The sequence below is a fragment of the Natrix helvetica genome (genome assembly GCF_964273705.1).
Source record: "Natrix helvetica genome assembly, chromosome: 2".
Taxonomy (NCBI): Eukaryota; Metazoa; Chordata; class Lepidosauria; order Squamata; family Natricidae; genus Natrix; species Natrix helvetica.
In genome coordinates, this window is record NC_138552.1 from 256,152,380 (window position 1) to 256,171,663 (window position 19,284).

The 19,284-nt window shown below is 42.6% G+C and overlaps 1 protein-coding gene across 3 annotated transcripts in view; it reads right to left on the bottom strand.

Annotated features, from left to right (window-relative positions):
- FBXO11 (F-box protein 11) overlaps positions 1-19,284 on the bottom strand; it is an 88,837-nt gene that overhangs the window by 15,284 nt on the left and 54,269 nt on the right. For 2 of the 3 annotated variants that reach the window (XM_081942351.1, XM_081942353.1), the window contains exons 4-9: positions 11,139-11,283; positions 9,608-9,737; positions 7,623-7,706; positions 7,404-7,536; positions 347-453; positions 143-254 (exon numbers count right to left, since the gene is read on the bottom strand). In XM_081942351.1, coding sequence (XP_081798477.1) covers positions 143-254; positions 347-453; positions 7,404-7,536; positions 7,623-7,706; positions 9,608-9,737; positions 11,139-11,283 — 711 coding nt within the window. The remainder of the gene's footprint in view (positions 1-142; positions 255-346; positions 454-7,403; positions 7,537-7,622; positions 7,707-9,607; positions 9,738-11,138; positions 11,284-19,284) is intronic. The other variant, XM_081942352.1, reaches the window with a different exon arrangement.

The window sequence follows — 19,284 nt, forward strand, 5'->3', positions numbered from 1 at the left end:
GACTGTTCATTAGGTGGAAAGTTCATATTAACACATGAAATTTCATCACCTAGGAAAGCAAGGTTCCATTACACATATAAACAGAGTTTAGAAATTATCTACAAATGTTTTCTACTTTTTGTTTTACAAAGAAATTACATACCTGTACAAGTACTTCGAATAATACAATGATCTATTATTGGACTGCAGTTGACTGTAATCTCTAAGCAATGGTGAGCATTGTGATGTTGTGCAGATTTGTCATCAGGGTTAAACTGAAATAACATACAATAAATCTCTTTATTAGCTATTCATTTCTTTCAGAGGAATAGGTTCAAGGCACATATTTGCCCATGTTTCTTCTTACCCTGATTGTCATGTAACCAACATAAGCATCCTCTGATCCCTCCATGAAGACAAAGGTTGAATCTCTTGTGTTTTCAATAATGACTTTATCTGCTACTTTCCCAGGAGCTTTACGAAAAATATAAATTTTAAAAATAAATTACAAGATGAAAATTACAAACCATAGTTTCTAGTTCCTTTAAAAAGTAGTATCACAAGACTTGACATCTTTTTTTTTCCAAAATCAAACTTTATATTGAATAGTTCAGATGACAATTTGAATTGTTTTAAGTCTACATTCAGCCCAGTTACTTTATTTTACAGAAATTAAAAAATTGTTTTTCCTCAGATTAAATCATACAATAATTTTAGTTTTAATAGAAAGAACTATACGATCAATTAAAGTTCAAATGACAAACAATGACTTTCATACAGTGGACATGGCAAGCAAAGAGAAAATCTTTGTGCTCAGCAAGATTTAAGAAAATATACAGACAAAAGAAAACCAGCAATGCAATGGATTAATATGATAACAACAGTGATGGTTGCTACTCTAATAATGATTAGTCACCTAACTGTAGAGAGAACTCACAGTTGAGAACAACTATTCATAGAGTTGCCATGAGCCAATATTGACTTCACAACATAATCTCATTCAAGACAGAGAAACAGAATGCAGGACTGATTGTAAAGTATTAAACAGTTCAGTTTGTTATATATTTTTGTAGAATTGTAGAATTCTTAAAACCAAAATAAGTTATAATAGTACTTACATCTGCACTATGTTTAATCAAATGAATATCTATTTGAAAAGCCACCAGAAGGAGCACAAAGTTATAATTAGTCATTTTAATTTTAATCTCAGCAGTGCTAATTTTGTCAAAAACAGATCATGCCAGACAAATCTTACTGCATTCTTTGACAAAGGGGCAAAATTAGTGCACCAGAGGAATGCTGTGGATATAATTTACTTGGACTCATTGGAACTGAATCTACATGAAGGGAAGTATGCAGTGGGATACCCTAAAGCTCTGTTTTAGGCTCAGTACTCTTCAACAACTTTATCAATTATTTGGATGAGGGGATAGATGGGGAACTCATCAAATTTGCAGGCAACACCAAGCTGGCAGGAACAGCCAACACTCCAGAAGATAGACTTAAGATACAGTACCCCACTGCGTACCTCCCTCCATTTAGATATAGTTCCATTGAAGACTACACATTGAGTGTGGTTTGTCCTTTCACTTGCCTATTGAGGGCAAGTGGCGCCATTCCTTTTCCTTTGCTCTGCTATAGAGGTGTGACCACTGTTCATCCTCCTACTGCCACTTTCCCAGTAGACAGTAGAGAAGGAATTGTAAGCAAACTGATATGAACATGTAACAAACAGAAGAGTGTCATGGAAACAGTATCTTTAATCAAATAATGCTCCTCTAAAGCCATTCTCTTTCTTTTGCAGCAAATATTTTCTTCTGTGTGCAATGATCAATTCATGAAAAATGGAATACAGCCCAGGAGATCCATTAATGTCCACGGAAGTAATTCAGGGTATACCAGAAGATTTTGATTTGGAGGAGGCCAAGCAGGTGATTAAATATTTTTGCTGGCTCCTAATGTATTTGATTACAAGACTGGAATATGCATATACATATAAATACATGCTTATTTATTCATTAGATTTATATTCATTTATTTTTTTGAAGCAGAAGTTCAAGGTGTCTTATATTATACTTCCTCCCGTGATTTTAATCCCATCACACATTTTGGACTGAGGGTCAGAGCCTAGAACCCTAATTTTCCTGCTCCTTAATCACTACATTACATTGGTATTAGATTAGAAAATTAGCACTTGGAAATTATTATTCTTTCTCCCACGGTGTTTTCCTACCTACAAATATCATCTGAGTTATTATAAACTATTTGGGGAAGAGATATAACCATCCCTCTCTCTCCTTCAGAAAAGAGGAAAGCAGATTTCATAAATTTTGAATGGTAAATTGTGCTATGAAAAAGGTTGTATCTTCCTATCTCCAACAACACATACTTAACTAAACAATTTGACTTCTGCCAGTCCTGTGATACTGGGATAACAGTTCAGGTCCTTCATACAATAGTTAGCTTGGGCATAAGTTGATTTCAATTGCAAATGAATGACTGAAGATTTGAAGTTTAACTAACATTGTAATTACATCAGTCAATTGCAAAAGGCAGCTTTAATATTATTAAGTAACAACATATGTCTATCCAGGTCCTTGGGAAGGACTTGATAGATAAAATTCCAAATCCAGTCTAAACATCTGACTGACTGCGCAACCAATCGCAATACCTTAGTCTCTAATGTCTCAATCTTGGCAGGGTTGTCTTTTTCTTTTTGGCATGTCATGTTTGTGTCAGAAGCATTCTAAAGCACTTCTGGGTTGAAAGGACTAGCCAGTGACATCACTGTTGCCTGGGGGATACCCGATTAGGTATTTCTTTCATGTCCCCATTAATGCACCCACTGAAGTGGTATGTATCTATATAATTGTGATAACTTGTTTTCAAACTGTGAGGTTAGTAGGACCTTGAGTGAATGATGAGAGCTCACCTCACCATTGCTTTTAGTCAACCCAGCCTCACAGCCCATGTAAGCCACTGCACTCCTCTATTTTTGGCATTTAATACAACATCATAATGTAATTTGTTTTCTGTTTAGAACAATGGTAGCATGTCCCAAAAGGAAACCATTGCTTATTTTTATATGCCACTACATTTTAGCAAAACCCTGACTTGCTTAGGATCTTAAATTACTTCTAATTTCTTTTTGTGTCCTATCTGTTTATACAATAATAATACAATAATACAATAGTAGAGTTGGAAGGGACCTTGGAGGTCTTCTAGTCCAACCCCCTGCCTAGGCAGGAAGCCCTATACCGTTTCAGACAAATAGCTATCCGACATCTTCTTAAAGACTTCCAGTGTTGGGGCATTCACAACTTCTGGAGGCAAGCTGTTCCACTGATTAATTGTTCTCACTGTCAGGAAATTCCTCCTCAGTTCTAAATTGCTTCTCTCCTTGATTAGTTTCCACCCATTGCTTCTTGTTCTACCCTCAGGTGCTTTGGAGAATAGTTTGACTCCCTCTTCTTTGTGGCAACCTCTGAGATATTGGAATAATGCTATCATGTTTGGGGGTGGGGAAGAACGAACTATCAGAAAAAAGATGTAAAATAAGTAGTGGCCAAAACCTACTCATACAATAGCAGAGTTGGAAGGGACCTTGGAGGTCTTCTAGTCCAACCCCCTGCCTAGGCAGGAAACCCTATACCAGTGATGGCGAACCTTTTTTGCCTCAGGTGCCAAAAGCACATGCGTGGACGCTATCACACGAACCCGAATGCCCACCCACATAACTTAATCCCCCCCCTCACTTGTGTGGACCGCACATTTTTGTGCAAGGCTTCCTCGCCACTCCCTGCTCTGGCTGCTTCCCCTTGGCTAACACCCAGTGAGGGGGAAAGTTGCTCTGCCACAAACAGGCAGAGATTGGGGTGGGGTGGGGGGATGCTCAAGTGTGCTCCTGTGTCAAAAAACCTTCCCTTATCATTCTCCTGTGTAAAGATTGGGCCCTTTTTACTATGGCAGGTGTGAGTCCAGTTGCTAAATTCCCCCCTTCAATTAAAGAGGATCCTGGGCACTACAGTCAATAGACAAATGAGGAAGGGAGCTGCTGGCACAGGGGAAAGACAAGCGGCAAGGAAAGAAGAAAAAGCAGCTTTTTTCCCTCAAGGTGGCTGTTCCGTTTCTCCCCCTCCCCTGTGCTAGCACAGAGGATTCTGCCTGGCCGATGGTGGGTGGGGCAGGCTCCATGGAGTGGTGCTGAAATGGAGAAAAGGGCAACAGAGCAGCCACCTTGAGGGGAAAAAAGCTGCTTTTTCTTCTTTCCTTGCTGCTTGTCTTTCCCTCATGCAGATAGCTCTCTTCCTCATTTCCCTTTGGATTGCAGCGACCAGGCAGGATCCTTTTTAGTAGCAGGAGGGCAGGGGGGAACAGAGCAGCCAGCACGAGTGAAAGCAGCCTCTTTTCTTGCCACTTGTCTTTCCCCCCGGTTCCAGCAGCTCTCTCATTTCCCTTTGGATTCCAGCGATCAGGCAGGATCCTTTTTAGTAGGGGGGGGGGGGGGGAAGGGACAGAGCAGCCAGCACGAGTGAAAGAAGCCTCTTTCTTTGCCGCTTGTCTTTCCCCCGTTCCGGCAGCTCTCTCCTCATTTCTGGTTTGCATTGGGCTGTTTTTCGCCCTTTGGAGGCTTCATGGAATCCTCCGGAGATTTAAAAAAAACTATCGAAAATCTGCTGGCCAGCGGGCGGATGCGCACTGGAGCTGACAGGGCAATTCCTCACGTGCCCTCAGAAATGGTTCCACGTGCCACCTGTGGCACGCGTGCCATAGGTTCATCATCACGGCCCTATACCGTTCCAGACAAATGGCTATCCAATATCTTCTTAAAGACTTCCAGTGTTGAGGCATTCACAACTTCTGGAGGCAAGCTGTTCCACTGATTAATTGTTCTAACTGTCAGGAAATTTCTTCTAAGTTGCTTCTCTCCTTGATTAGTTTCCACCCATTGCTTCTTGTTCTACACAGGTGCCTTGGAGAATAGATTGATTCCCTCTTCTTTGTGGCAACCCCTGAGATATTGGAACACTGCTATCATATCTCCCCTAGTCCTTCTTTTCATTAAACTAGACATACCCTGTTCCTGCAACCGTTCTTCATATGTTTTTGTCTCCAGTCCCCTAATCATCTTTGTTGCTCTTCTCTGCACTCTTTCTAGAGTCTCCACATCTATTCTACATCGTAGCGACCAAAACTTACCAAGGCATTATAAAGTGGTATTAACACTTCACGTGATCTTGATTCTATCCCTCTGTTTATGTAGCCTAGAAGTGTGTTGGCTTTTTTGGGAGCTGCTGCACACTGCTGGCTCATATTTAAATGGTTGTCCACTAGGACTCCAAGATCCCTCTCACAGTTACTACTATTGAGCAAGGCACCACCTATACTGTACCTGTGCATTTCGTTTTTCTTGCCTAGATGTAGAACCTTACTCTTTTCACCATTGAATTTCATTTTATTAGATAGTACCCGATGTTCAAGTTTGTCAAGATCGTTCTGTATCTTAAGCCTGTCTTCTGGAGTGTTGGCTATTCCTGCCAGGTTGGTGTCATCTGCAAATTTGATGATTTCTCCATTTATTCCCTCACCTAAATCATTGATGAAGATGTTGAAGAGTACTGGGCCTAAAACAGAGCCTTGGGGTACTCCACTGCACACTTCCCTCTATGTAGATGCAGTTCCATTGAGGACTACACGCTGAGTGTGGTTGGTCAGCCAGTTACGAATCCATCTGGTGGTGATGCTGTCCAACTCACATTCTTCTACTTTATCTAGTAGTCGGTTATGGTCTACCTTATCAAATGCCTTACTGAACTCCAAGTAAACTATATCGACGGCATTCCTCTGGTTCACTAATTTTATCACTTTGTCAAAGAATGCAATAAGATTAGTCTGGCATGATCTGTTTTTGACAAACCCATGTTGGCTTTTGGCTATTACTTCGTTTAATACAATACAATACAATACAGTAGTAGAGTTGGAAGGGACCTTGGAGGTCTTCTAGTCCAACCCCCTGCCTAGGCAGGAAACCCTATACCATTTCAGGCAATACTTTACTTCTAGGTGTTCTCTAATCCGTTGCTTGATTATATTTTCCAGAATCTTTCCTGGTATTGAAGGTCTGTAGTTTCCTGGATCTATTTTTTTCCCTTTTTTGAAGATGGGAACCACATGAACCACTCATGATTTGTTGCAAGACAATTCTATGTTAATGTAAAAAACTAGCATCTTTAAACTAAAGTAACATATTTAAAGACAAAGGGAAAATTTATTGACAATGAAATTGTAGCCAATGGAGAAAAACAATGGAGCAAAACACTGCGTGGAAGCTTCCAGTATAGTATAGAGCCATGATGGCGAACCTATGGCACGTGTGCCACAGGTGGCACGTGAAGCCATTTGTTAGGGCACACAAGGCTTTGCCCTGTCAGCTCCAGCTGACTTCGGCTTTCTTTTAAGGCCGTTTTTCGCCCTCTGGAGCCTTCAGGGAAGCCTCTGGAGGGCGAAAAACAGCCCTACGTACAAATCAGAAGTCACCATTCCCAAACTTCCAGGTTGCCCGTAGGTCCACTTTTCGCCCTCCCCAGGCTCCTAGAAAGCCTCTGGAGCGTGGGGAGGGCGAAAAAAGCTTGCCAAAATCGTGGGGGGGAGTGCTGGTTGCACACGCATGCGTGCTGGGGTCGTACACATAGCATTATGGGTGTGGGCATGCCCACGCACCACCCCCCTGAGCTCCCCCCGCTTTTGGCACATGATCCAAAAAAGTTTAGCCATCACTGGTGTAGACTTTCCATTGCAGAATACAAAAGTAAAAAAAAAAAAAACTAACACAATTAGGAAATTTATAATGACATCACTGTTAAGGAAACTCAAGTTTATTAAGCTGATCCTTAATAAAAGGTCAGGAGAAAGGCTTTAGCAACGAAAAAAAATCAGTATCAAGTATATAGGAGCCAAAAAATAAAGTGAATTAGTTTTATCAAAAGTGCAAAATATATAATCATTTCTTCTTTAGCTCAGGAGTAAAAGGGAAGAACAATAAAACAATCATCAAAAAGAGAAATTATCTATTGCAAAATAAGTAAGGTTTATTTGAAATACTGGATTAAAAGTAAGGAGGTAAACAACTTAAATGCTGGTCTCTTTCTAGGAAAGAAATCTGATTAGGGTGGACTTTATTGGGAAAGAGAAGAATAGGGGAGCTTGTTCAAGTTTTTAATGTTTCCTCAGAAAGAAAAACAAAACAATATGAAATGAAATAAAGAGTGCTGTTGGAACTTGGTGTAGTAAAAATAACTTATTTGTTTTGTAGTTTATTGTCTTGGTATTTCTCACATGACCATAAAGCCAGGGCTCTTTCATGAAAGTTAAATACAAGAGCCAATTAAAGCAAGTGATATTAAGATGTTTTTCAAATTGAATACCTGCACCAATCATCGTTATAGGTGATTCAATGTATATCCATTCATCTGTGTATATGCCCGAGTGAACAAAGATAAGTCCATCGAAGTGAGCTTCTTGTACACCACCTAATGCATCTTCAATGGTGTCATAATACTAAAAGAAGACAAAAGAACTGTTTAGTGATAAATAGATATTGAAAAAGTATACTAGCAATCAATTAGGGAGATTTTAAAATGTACCAGCATGTTTTCTCTTCCTTTGTATCTTGCTGGGTTGCTATAGAAATGTTCAGCAAATCCTGGCTTTACATGGGCTCCTTTATACTAAAATTTGAGGAAAAAATGTTAAATTATGGTAAACTGTACTTTTTGAGCTACACCAGAGAAAGAGAGAGTTAATAACACATACTTCATTGAAAAACTCCTGGCAATAATTCACGTCATTTCAATACATCATTAATTGTTATCAGTAGATAGTTCTAAATTTTAGGCTTGTTTCGTTCAAGAACAGATATAAAAAGAATTTGGTGGGAGTTAGGAAATAGACCTAATTAGAATCTTATTAAGGTGCTTCCAACTTTAACAGGCAACACCAGGCATGTGCCCTTAGTCCGAAATACATGAACTTCATTCTTAAAAGGCAGTGAACTTACTGGAATTTGCTATAAAACTGCTCAATTAATGTATGAAGGATGGGGGGTGGGGGGGTGGGAAATATGCATTTTGTTGTTATGCATTGCCGAAGCTGTGTTACTGATTGCTTCACACACACAATTACACATTATTACTTTACACATTACACACATTACTTTAAACACACACACACATACACACAGCCACTGCTGTAAGACAGCAAAAACAAGGAAGAAGTCTACGAATTTTCTAAGAATTCTCAACTTGTTGAATTAGCCATATTAATTACTATTCATTTGCTTTACCTGTATCACTTTTGTTGATTTCACAAATTATGTGAGAATAGAAAGTATGCGTATTGAGTACCAAAGCTTCCCATTTTTTCAATCACTTTTGACTTAAATTCTAGAGTTATATTTCATTAGTATTACAGGTAGTCCTTCTTTATAGACTGCCTCATTTAGCGACCGTTCATAGTTATGAATGGTAATGAAAAAGTAATTTGATGACCAATCCTTGCATTTACGACCTTTGCAGGTCTGTAAAGCAAAAGAAAGCTGCAATAAGGTCCTAAGTCGTGGATTTATTTAGTTTGATGAACAACAGTGTCTGGAACCAAATGTGGTCGCTAAACGAAAACTACCTGTATACTATAATATAGACATACATTTATTTTCTTTATTCTCCCATACATTTTGATCAGTTCCTTCTACCGTTTTTAAGTTTTTCTATTGATACGTTCCTAATAGTAAAGGTAAAGGTTCCCCTCGCACATATGTGCTAGTCGTTCCCAACTCTAGGGGGCAGTGCTCATCTCCGTTTCAAAGCCAAAGAGCCAGCGCTGTCCAAAGATGTTCTCCATGGTCATGTGGCCAGCATGACTAGACACCGAAGGCACATGGAACGTGTTGGTTCAGTGGCTAAGACGCTGAGCTTGTTGAGCAAGAAGGTTGGCAGTGTGGCGGGTCGAATCCCTAGTGCTGCGTAATGGAGTGAGCTCCCATTACTTGTCTCAGCTTCTCCCAACCTAGCAGTTTGAAAGCATGTAAAAATGCAAGTAGAAAAATAGGAACCATCTTTGATGGAAAGGAAACGTGTGCTTTCAGCATTTAGTCATGACGGCCATATGACTACAGAGACATCTTCGGACAGCACTCGGCTTTGAAAGGGAGATGAGCACTGCCTCCTAGAGTCGGGAAAAACTGGCACATATGTGCAAGGGGAACCTTTGCCTTTACCTTTAATAAAACATTCTTCTCAAAATAAAAGGCATTCTTTTCATTGCAGTTTAGCCCAACGTATAGTATATTGAATGTACCAAATAGCATCTTAAGAATTATATTTCATCTGCATAAGAGGTGAGGAATTTTAATGTAATTTTATTGTAATGTAATGAACTGAAGCAGGGACTTAAGAAATAAAGCTATCATGTCAGTAAAAGAGAATCAAGATCTCAAAACTATAAATTGATTGAAGTGGGAAAGAAAGCAGATGAATAAATGTTAAGTAATGTTACCCTTGACTGTTCTTCAGCATTTCAACCATTGTAAAAATGCAACATAAATAAGAAGTCTTTAAGAACATATACATACAAGTTGCTGAAAGCTTTCTTTCCATGGATTTGGATGTTCATATTCTTCTGGATTTATTTGATAAAATTTACCAGGTTCAGGATGCATCATTGGACGTGTGTATTCAAATACTTCCATGTATAATCGCTTCCTGAATAAATACATTATGAATAGAAAATTGTGAATACATTTTAAGAGAACACAGATATAAACTATATAGATAAAATTATATGAAATCATAGTCATTAAGAGTTTTTGATATGAATTTCTTTGAATACAAGGGCAAACATGAACAAGGGATTAAGGTTATGGGTCTATAGAAGCATCTGGTTGAACAGAAATAATTGTTCACCAACTCTTCCTTTTTTTTCCTTCACAAATTAATCATCTCTTTCTACTAAAGATTCTTATATAAAAGCAAAATGTGTTGGTTTTCCTGGAATTCTAAATCGAAAATTAAATTGAGTGTATCAATCAATACTGAGTATCAATTAATACACAGAATATCCAATACATTAGCAGAGTTAGAAGGGACCTTGGAGATCTTCTAGTCCAACCCCCTGCCTAGGCAGGAAACCCTATACCGTTTCAGACAAATGGCTATCCAACATCTTCTGATCAATCAATGATCAATCATATTCTGAGTATTATTCATAGAACTACATGATGATTAATATATGAAAGAATGCATTCTGCAAATAAAGATATACTGTATATTACCCAAAATAGTCCTTAAATCAATGTCTGAAGAGGTGGAACAACTAACACATTTTAGTGCTGATTCATGATTTATTCTGTTCAAATTCATTAGGGTTTAGAGCTACAGCTTTTGTTTATTTTTTAGGTGCTAGCTAAAATCTAGTTTTTTATGATAAATGAACTGCCCTTTTAAATATTTAAAATCCACTAAATATTTTTATATAATTTTATTTTAATGGCTTCTTGTTTTATTTTATTTTTTCCTGTTGCTGATTTTTTTTCTATTTTGCAAATCTTTGTATTTGTTTAAAAACATCATACAAAAACTACAGTCTTTACATCTCAGCAGGTGGCAGCATCTGGCCAATCATATTTAAGCTTGGAAACTAAATAGAACTGTAAAGCTACACGGATATGTCCCTAAAGTCATTAGTAATAAAATTTGATTTAAGCAGTTTACTTAACAGTTAGTATTCAATATATATTGATATGGAGATAATCAGAACATTATTAACATAATTTTACAATGGTGAAGACAAAATTAGAAAAAGCAAAAATCCTATCGACTATGAAGAATTCAGAATTTTTTTCTGGATTTTTTAAACAGCATTTCCAGTATTCTGAGTGTAGAAATAGGTTTCTATTTAAAAAATAGCAATATCTCTGTGATCGGCCAAATTAGACTGACAGGATGCATTAAAGAAGAGTAGTCAGACAGTTTGAAGTATGTGCCAAACAAAATTTGAAAAATATCTATTTTCATTCAAAGTAATAACAACTAACTAGGAATTCATTTTTCTTATGGTGCTTGATAACATATTTCAGAATAATTAAGAATTATCTGTTCACTTACCACAAAATTGGATCATTAGCTAGCTCACTGAAGCGTTTACATACACACGCTGCTCTACAAAGATCTTGCTCCAGCAAGTATGAAAAGATTTTCAGAACCACTTCATCAGGTAATTTTTCTTGAAGATATTGTTCTGCAGGTGCTGCTATTAAAATACAAAATGTGAATAACAGGATAGAATTGTCTGGATTATTTTCATCAAGAAAGATCATGGACATCTTGTATCTTTTTTATACTCATGAACTGACTGAAAATATGTTATAAGAAGAAGCAGCTTCTTATAACATAAAACATAAGCACATCAAAGCATAAAACATAGGTATGCATCAACCTTTATAAACAATAAAAATGATGATAAATTTTGAGTAAATTACAACAAACAACCATGCTTAGCAATCAATATAGGTAGTGAACAACACTGAATTTCTGATTTTTTTAAAATTCTCCCTGTTACTTGCACATAGTAAACAGAAATCACTCAAAAAAATTGGATCTCTCATCATTTCAAGTAAGGAGCCATCAAGTAAGGCAAGCTCATATTCCAAAATCCAGTCTCCTCATTCCTGTATATTCATAACACTCAAGATATCCATGGCTGGTGGAGATCTTCAACAGTTTTTCTGCGATAGGAGAAACTAGCTTCTAGTTTAACTCCTATTTCAGTGAACAACTTCAACAACAGACTTCTTACACAAAGGGAACAGACAATATGTAAGCAAACCCTTGTCCTACAAAAGTTGAGACAACAGGGTAGATAGCCACCTTTGCTGATGAAGAACAAAGGAATATACAAAACAGCTTTGCTTTTTTTGCCTTACTAGTATTGTATAAGATGAGAGCTCCTAGAGACATAGCACTCACAGACTGGTATGAGCTCAGCTGTCTGGATGATAGGAAAATATAGGAAGAGAAGGGGATAAAAAGTTTTCCATACAATACCCAGAAATTCCTAAAGGAATTCCTCATTCCAAATGGAATACCCTCCTCAAAAACATTCATTAGTTTTATTTGTATGACACCCAGGTGCCACACTATTCACGCATTGATATGTTTGTAAAAAAATATAAATAAATATAAAACTTTTAAAAAACCCTATTCATCTAATGTAAATGGCTTTATATATTTTATTCATTTGCTCAAGCTGCTTAAATACAATAAAAATACCGTGTTTCCCCAAAAATACAACCTGTCCTGAAACTAAAGCTTTGCCACATTTTTCGTGTGGGCAAAAATATAAGCCCACCCCCAAAAATAAACCCCCTGGACAACCCCTCCCCTTTGGCCAGGCAGAGCACCGCTCACCGACATAGCGGTATCCTGAAGGCGCCAAGCCGCAGGAGCGGGGGGGCAGAGAAGGCACTCACATTGCTTGATGCCTTCGGGATACCGCTAGGTTGGGGAGTGGCGTTCTGCCTGGCCGGAGGGGGGAGTTGCTGGGCGGCTGGAAGACTCTCTGTCCAGAAGACTCTCTTACAGAGAGTTCCAGGAGCCAGCCCACAACCATAGAGCGCATTCCTAGAGCGGCCACTGCTGGAAGACTCGGCAGCCAAGTTTTGGAGTTTGGAACCAGATAAGATGTTATGCTCGTAGCGCAGCGGTGGCGGTGGCTGCTGCAGGGAGAGCTGGGCCCGGACATGTTGAAGCTAGGAGGCATGCCTGCTGGAGGCGGAACAAGCGCTCGTGCAACCCCCTTCTCCAGCCGGGCAGAGCTCCATGTACTGACCTAGCGGGTATCCCTAATGTGCCAAGCCGTGGGAGCTGGGGAGCGGACAGAGCGCCACGTGGCTTGGCGCCTTAGTGATACCCCATAGGTCAGTGAATGGCACTTTGCCTGGCTGGAGAGGGGGGTTGCCGGGCAGTTGCTCATGAGCTTGGTCACCTCATGGCTGCTTCGCCCCTGAGGCTGTGCCCGGCTCTTCGGGAGCCAGTTCACAAGGGAGCAGCCGCCCGGCAACCCCAAAATAATAAGCCCTCCCCTATAATAAGCCCAAGACCATATTTTGCAAGTAAAAGGAAAATAAGACCCTGTTGCATTTTCGGGGAAACACGGTAATAAATAAGGGCACACTGGTACAATTGCAATGGGAAGAAGAAAAGGCACATTAAATAACAAAGAACATATATTATTCTTCAAATAAATATCTTTGTAACACTCAGTCAAGAGATTACAAAGAGAGCAACTAAATTCTTAATATTTATATTAAGAATTGATATTAATACTTTTATACTAAATGGTTTGCTTAAAGTTTTGAAAATAAAAAAAATCTGTGTTCAATTTACTGTAGGCAGGGTTTATGGGTTTTATTTTTCCCAGTTTCTCTTCCAGGCTATTGTAGTTACTTGCAGGTATAATTGGCAACTGACTGAAAAGAGGGGATGATAGGTAGGACTCTTGCTGGTACTTAAGCTGCAGAGAGGCACTTTGATAGTGAGATGAATAGAACAGCAAAAAGAATTAATGAATAAAATAAACTGCATGAACAACATTAGCATTACTACAAAGACAATGTGTAGATACACATCAGCCAAACTAACATTGTGCTAGACATTTATTCAACAGCACTGGAAATATTTCGGTGCAAAGTAAATTAGTGTACGCTTACATCTTTGCATTATCAACCTGTAAAATAAAGCAGCATGCAACGTTCATGAAAATAGTAATCTACATTAACTCTAACTTCCTCAGAAGAACCACAGCAGTAACATAAAAACTAGGCTAGCAACATGCAATTGTTAAAATCTTCTGTCTGCTATGTTTAACTGTTTCCTTTCCCCATATAATGTCATCCTGTCTAAGCCAATAATAGGGGGAATGACCGTTGGCTTACCTGAATGGTCGTTCTCTAGGTGCTGCAGGAGTGTCAGCTTGCTGCCCAAGGACTGAATTCAAAGATTGTGTAGCCACACCTCCTGCTCCCCTCAGAGGCTCAGTTTAAAAAACGAAGGTATGAGAACCAGAAGGATGCTGTATGGAGAAAGGTCTATGCCATAGAGGTGATAAGTCATGCATCCTCAGGCGACCCCAGGGCGGGGTTGGACACTCCTGCAGCGCCTAGATAATGACAATTCAGGTAAGCCAACGGTCATTCTTCTGGGCGCTGCTTGGAGTGTCCAAGCATGAGATATACCCAAGCTATGTAGTCCCAGGGTGGGAAGAAGGAATGTCCTGGTTAGCAGGAGGACCCGCTGTAAGACCCTCCTTCCAAATGAAGCCTCTGCAGAGGCAAAGGAGTCCAGTCTGTAATTCCGAATGAACGGTGACGACGAGGACCAGGTAGCCGCCCTGCAGATCTCTTCAATAGGCACTTGAGTAGCCCAAGCAGCCGTAGTCGCGGCACTCCTCGTGGAGTGTACGAAGAGGAACAGGTATGGATTGTTGCAGCTTAATGCAAGAGCGTAGCCAACATGCTATGGTGGAAGACGATACCTTCCTGCCCATGGAGGTGGGCTGGAATGATATGAAGAACGATTTTGACTTGCAAAAAGAGGCTGTCCTCTTTTTGTATACCCGCACAGCATGGCGCACATTCAATTTGTGCCAGATGCGCTCCCTGGGATGACAGGAGTGTGGGCAGAAGTCGGGGAGGATGACCTCTTGTGTTCTGTGGAATAAGCTGTTAATTTTTGGTAGAAAATCTGGATCCAATCGCAGAATGACTCTGTCCGAATGTATAATACAAAGGTCCTCCCTAACTGATAGCGTGGCTAGTTCTGAAATTCTGTGCGCTGAGGTGATGGCTACGAGAAAGGTGGTTTTAAACAACAAATGTCGTAGGCTAATAGAACGAATTGGTTCGAATGGCGGCGATGTTAAGGCCTGTAAGACAATCGATAAGTCCCAAGTTGGGTAACGGTGTACCATCGGAGGGTGTAGGTTGGTAGGAAACTGCGGACCCTTGGGTGTCTGCTGAGCAGTTGAGAATCGTCTCTGGACAAGATAGTGGCCAGGGCTGCTGTCTGTCTCCAAGGGGTGTTAGGGGCAAGACCCTTGTCCAACCCCTCCTGTAGGAAGTCTAGGATTTGTGGGATCGTCGCTGCTATGGCGTCAATGTGATGGGACTGGCACCAAGAGGAGAAGATAGCCCAAGTAGCATCATAGATCCGCATGGTGGAAGGTCATCTGGACACCCGGATGGTTTGAATGACCTTGTCAGAAAAGCTGTCTTGCCTCAGGAGGTCCCCCGCAAGTGCCAAATGGCTAACTGAAGCCATTGAGGGTCCGGATGAGGTATGGCCCCCTAGCTGAGGGAGACCTGCTGCTGAGGTATGCACCGGTGCTTGGTCACTGACAGGCTGACAAGGTCGGCAAACCAGGACCTCCTTGGCCAGTGTGGGGCGACTAGCAGTACTTCAGCGCCCTCTGTAAGATCTTCCTGATCACCTGAGGTATCAGTGGGAGGGGTGGGAATGCGTATAACAGTCTGGGAGACTAGCGGCATCAAAGAGCATCCATCCCTTCTGTGCCGGAGCATTGGAATCTTGAAAAGAACCGGGGGAGATGAGTGTTCTCGGGACTGGCAAACAGGTCTATTGTCAGGAGACCGAATCTCTGGGTCAGCTGGTAGAACAGAGATGGATGAAGTTGTCATTCCGAGTTGCTGATTGTCGTTCTGCTCAGCCAGTCTGTTGTCACGATGTCCTCCCCCGAGATGTGGTCCGCTCTCAAGGACTCGAGGTCATGCTCCGCCCATCGTCCTATGGCCTCCGCCTCTGACATCAGGGCCGTTGATCGAGTTCCGCCCTGGTGATTGACGTAGGCCTTGGTGGAGATGTCCATCAGCATGAGGACATGGGAACCCTCGATGAATCGACGGAAGTGGTGCAGGGCTAGTCTAGCGGCTCTGAGCTCCAGCGAGTTTATGTTGTGGGCGAGCTCTGTCTGCGACCATCTGCCCTGCGTCACGTGTGTCTGTAGGTGGACACCCCAGCTGTACAAGCTGGCGTCTGCTATTATGACCAGGCGCTCTGGTTCCTTGAAGAGGTACCCCTCGTCAGTGCTGAAGATTGCCACCACTCGAGCGACCGGAGCACCTTTGGGGGAACGCTGACCACCCACTTGGAGTTGCTGGCCTTGCACCGCTGAATGGGAAGAAGGAACCACTGAAGATCCCGTGCATGCAGCCGTGCCCAAGGAACTACAGCGATGCACGAGATCAACTTCCCCAGTAGCTGGGATAGAGTCACTAGAGGTGCTGACCTGGATCTCCTGATCTGACGCACAAGGGATGTGATGCTGTCCCTTCGCTCCTGTGTGAGGAACACCCTGCAAGTTCTGGAGTCGATCACAGTGCCCAGGTGTTGGTAGGCTCCAAGTGACTCTTCTCGATTGACGGAGAAACCATGTTGCTGTAGTGCGTGGATGGTGACGTTGAGATCTCAACACGCCCGCTCCCTGGACGACGACATCAACAGGATGTCGTCCAGATAACAAACGATTCTTACTGGATGAGATCTGAGATGTGCGGCAACAGCAGCCAGAAGTTTGGTGAACGTCCTGGGGGCCGATGATAGGTCGAAGGGAAGAGCCTTGTATTGATAATGCTGGTTTGCAAACTGGAACCTCAGAAACGTGCGACACTCTGGATGAATGGGAACGTGCAGGTACACCTCCTTCAGGTCGATTGATGTCAGGAAGTCGCCCTGCCTGATGCAACCCAAGATGGTCTGGAGTGATTGCATCTTGAAGCGCTTGTACACTATATGGATGTTGAGTTTCTTGAGGTCCAGTATGGCTCTCACCCCTCCCGAGGCTTTGGGGACAAGAAAAAGGATCAAGTAAAATCCTCTGCCCTCCTGACCCTGTGGCACCTGCTCTATGGCCGCTATGTCCAGTAGATGCCGGATCTCTGCCTGCATCAATTGTAGCTTGTGGGTTGATTTCGGGAGAGGGCAGCGGATGAAGGTCCGCAGAGAAAAGGAAAGGAAGTCAAAAGTAAGGCTGTGACAGATCGTGTTCAGTACCCAAGCATCCGTCATGGTCTCCTCCCACTGGGCGGCGTAGAGCTGTAGCCGACCCCCAATGGGAAGCAACCGGTGACGGTCACTTGGTTCTGCGAAAGGAATGGTTGGAGAACCCTCCTTGAAAGGACCTGCGGTTACCCTGTTGTCTGGTTTTGTCCCTGAAGGATGTCCTATCCTGAGAGCGGTCCTGCGTTTGGGGATAGGATCTGGTAAATACCCCAGATATGGAGGGGGAGTCAGTGTTCCGAAAGGGCTGCCTACGAAAAAAGGAACGACCCTTGCGGTCCAGTTTCTTGATGACTGATGATAAGATTTTGCGTTTGTCCTTGGGACTCAATTAAGACTGAGTCCAAGGCCTCATCAAAGAGCTTACCACCCTTGAAAGAGGCCGAGGCCAACTTCCACTTCACCTTCATGTCCGCCTGCCAGTGGCAGAGCCACAGCAGGCAGTGTTTGGTCACATTAGATGCCATAGCCCTAGAGGAAAATTTCGTGGCATTAAGGGAAGCGTTGGCCGAGTATTCGACCGCTGCAATAATTTTGTTGATGTCTTGGTGCTATCTAGTGTCTCCGGCAGGGAGGTTGGCTAGCAGCTTGCGGAGCTAAAATAGGGCTGCCCTGCTGAAGTAGGAAGAGGAGGACTTCATGGCCCACACGGTGGCCATGTGAGTTCTTATGACAGGCCTTCTCCAACTTCTTGTCTTCCGCTTTGAGTCGCTCCAGTAGGTCGGCTGGGAGGACCGAGTTGGAGGTTAGCGCCACTATGGGGTCATCTACTTGAGGAAGCTTCAGGAGATCCTCCATGCCGCTCCCAATAGAGTAGAGCTTTTTATCCACCCCACTGGGATTAGCCATCAACCCAGGCTGGACCCATTGTCGCTGGATAATATCCAGGAACAGCTCTGGTGTTGGAATCAGATCCTGAGGTGGGGTGGTCTCCTTAAAGAGACCTGCGCCTGGATCCCCTGATCCGACCATTTCCTTGCTACCCTGTTTAGTGGCAGTCTTGTCGGATTGGGCGGGGAGTCCCATTTGAATGGACGAAGCCCTACCCTTGGTCAGAATGGCCTTAAAACATTGAAGGCTTGAATAAGCCAGAGAAGGCGGGGGCATCGGAGACCGGATTCTCGTTATCCGACAGATCAGGGGCATCCTGTCCACCCTCCTTCTCTTCAGGAACTTCTCTGACAGCTGAGGAAGCAGGAGGGGAGGCTCCGGTGGATTGAGTGTGAGCTCCAGTGGTCTGCACCCTAGCTTTGACCTTGTTCTGGATGGGCAATGTGAGACCCAGTTGTTGGATGCCATCTGCAATCCCATGTGATATCGCCCGTGCAACCACGCTTGGGATAACTCAGGAGTGGTCCCAGAAATAGGGCCAGAAGGGGGAGACTCCTCCCCCATTAGAGAGCAGGCCTCCTCCATGTCCACCTCTTCCAGGGAGGAATCAGGAGACCTGGGGGATGCCCTGGAAGGGTTGTGAGAAAAACCAAAGTCCCTTTCGTCCGCCAGAGATGGAGAGCCCTCCCATGGAATATCCACTACGGGGATGTCTGCAGGAACCTGAGCTGGTGGTGGTTCCCTGACTTGAACAGTTTGCGCCTGGGCAACTAACTGCCTTTTGAAATTGTCTCTCCAGGACCTTCTGTCTCCTCTCAGCCAATCTTTCTGCAGTCTTTGAGACCGTCCTGGCTTTGGGCTGTTTCCCTTTTGCAGGGCATCCTGTACTGTCCCCTTTAGCAGCAGGGTTGGGCCTGCTGCGCTTGTTAGAGGTAGGTTCAGTTTGATCCCTGACTTCAGCCACACTCTTGCTGGCCATGGAACACTTCCAGCCCTATCACAGCTTGGTTGTAATTAGTCCCTGCATGTGATATAGCTTTGGATAATAGGCCCTTTAATTCAGTCCAAATCCTGAGAAAATGGGGCTCGGCAGGGATCAATAACAGCGAGCAATATTTTTTGGCGCCAAAATTGGAAGTCCCACGGCACTGCAGATCTGCGCTGGAATAAGGCAGAGAATGACCAGAGAAAAGCCAAACTCCCTGCAGCCGCTCTTAATATTCTTCCTGGGGAGGGGAGGGGACCTGCCTGGAACCGCAGAGCAAGATCCCAATATTAAGAAGCCCTCCCAGCGGCAGTCTGCTGTGGAACCAGGCTGCGGCAATTCAAACGGATTGAAAAATAAAGC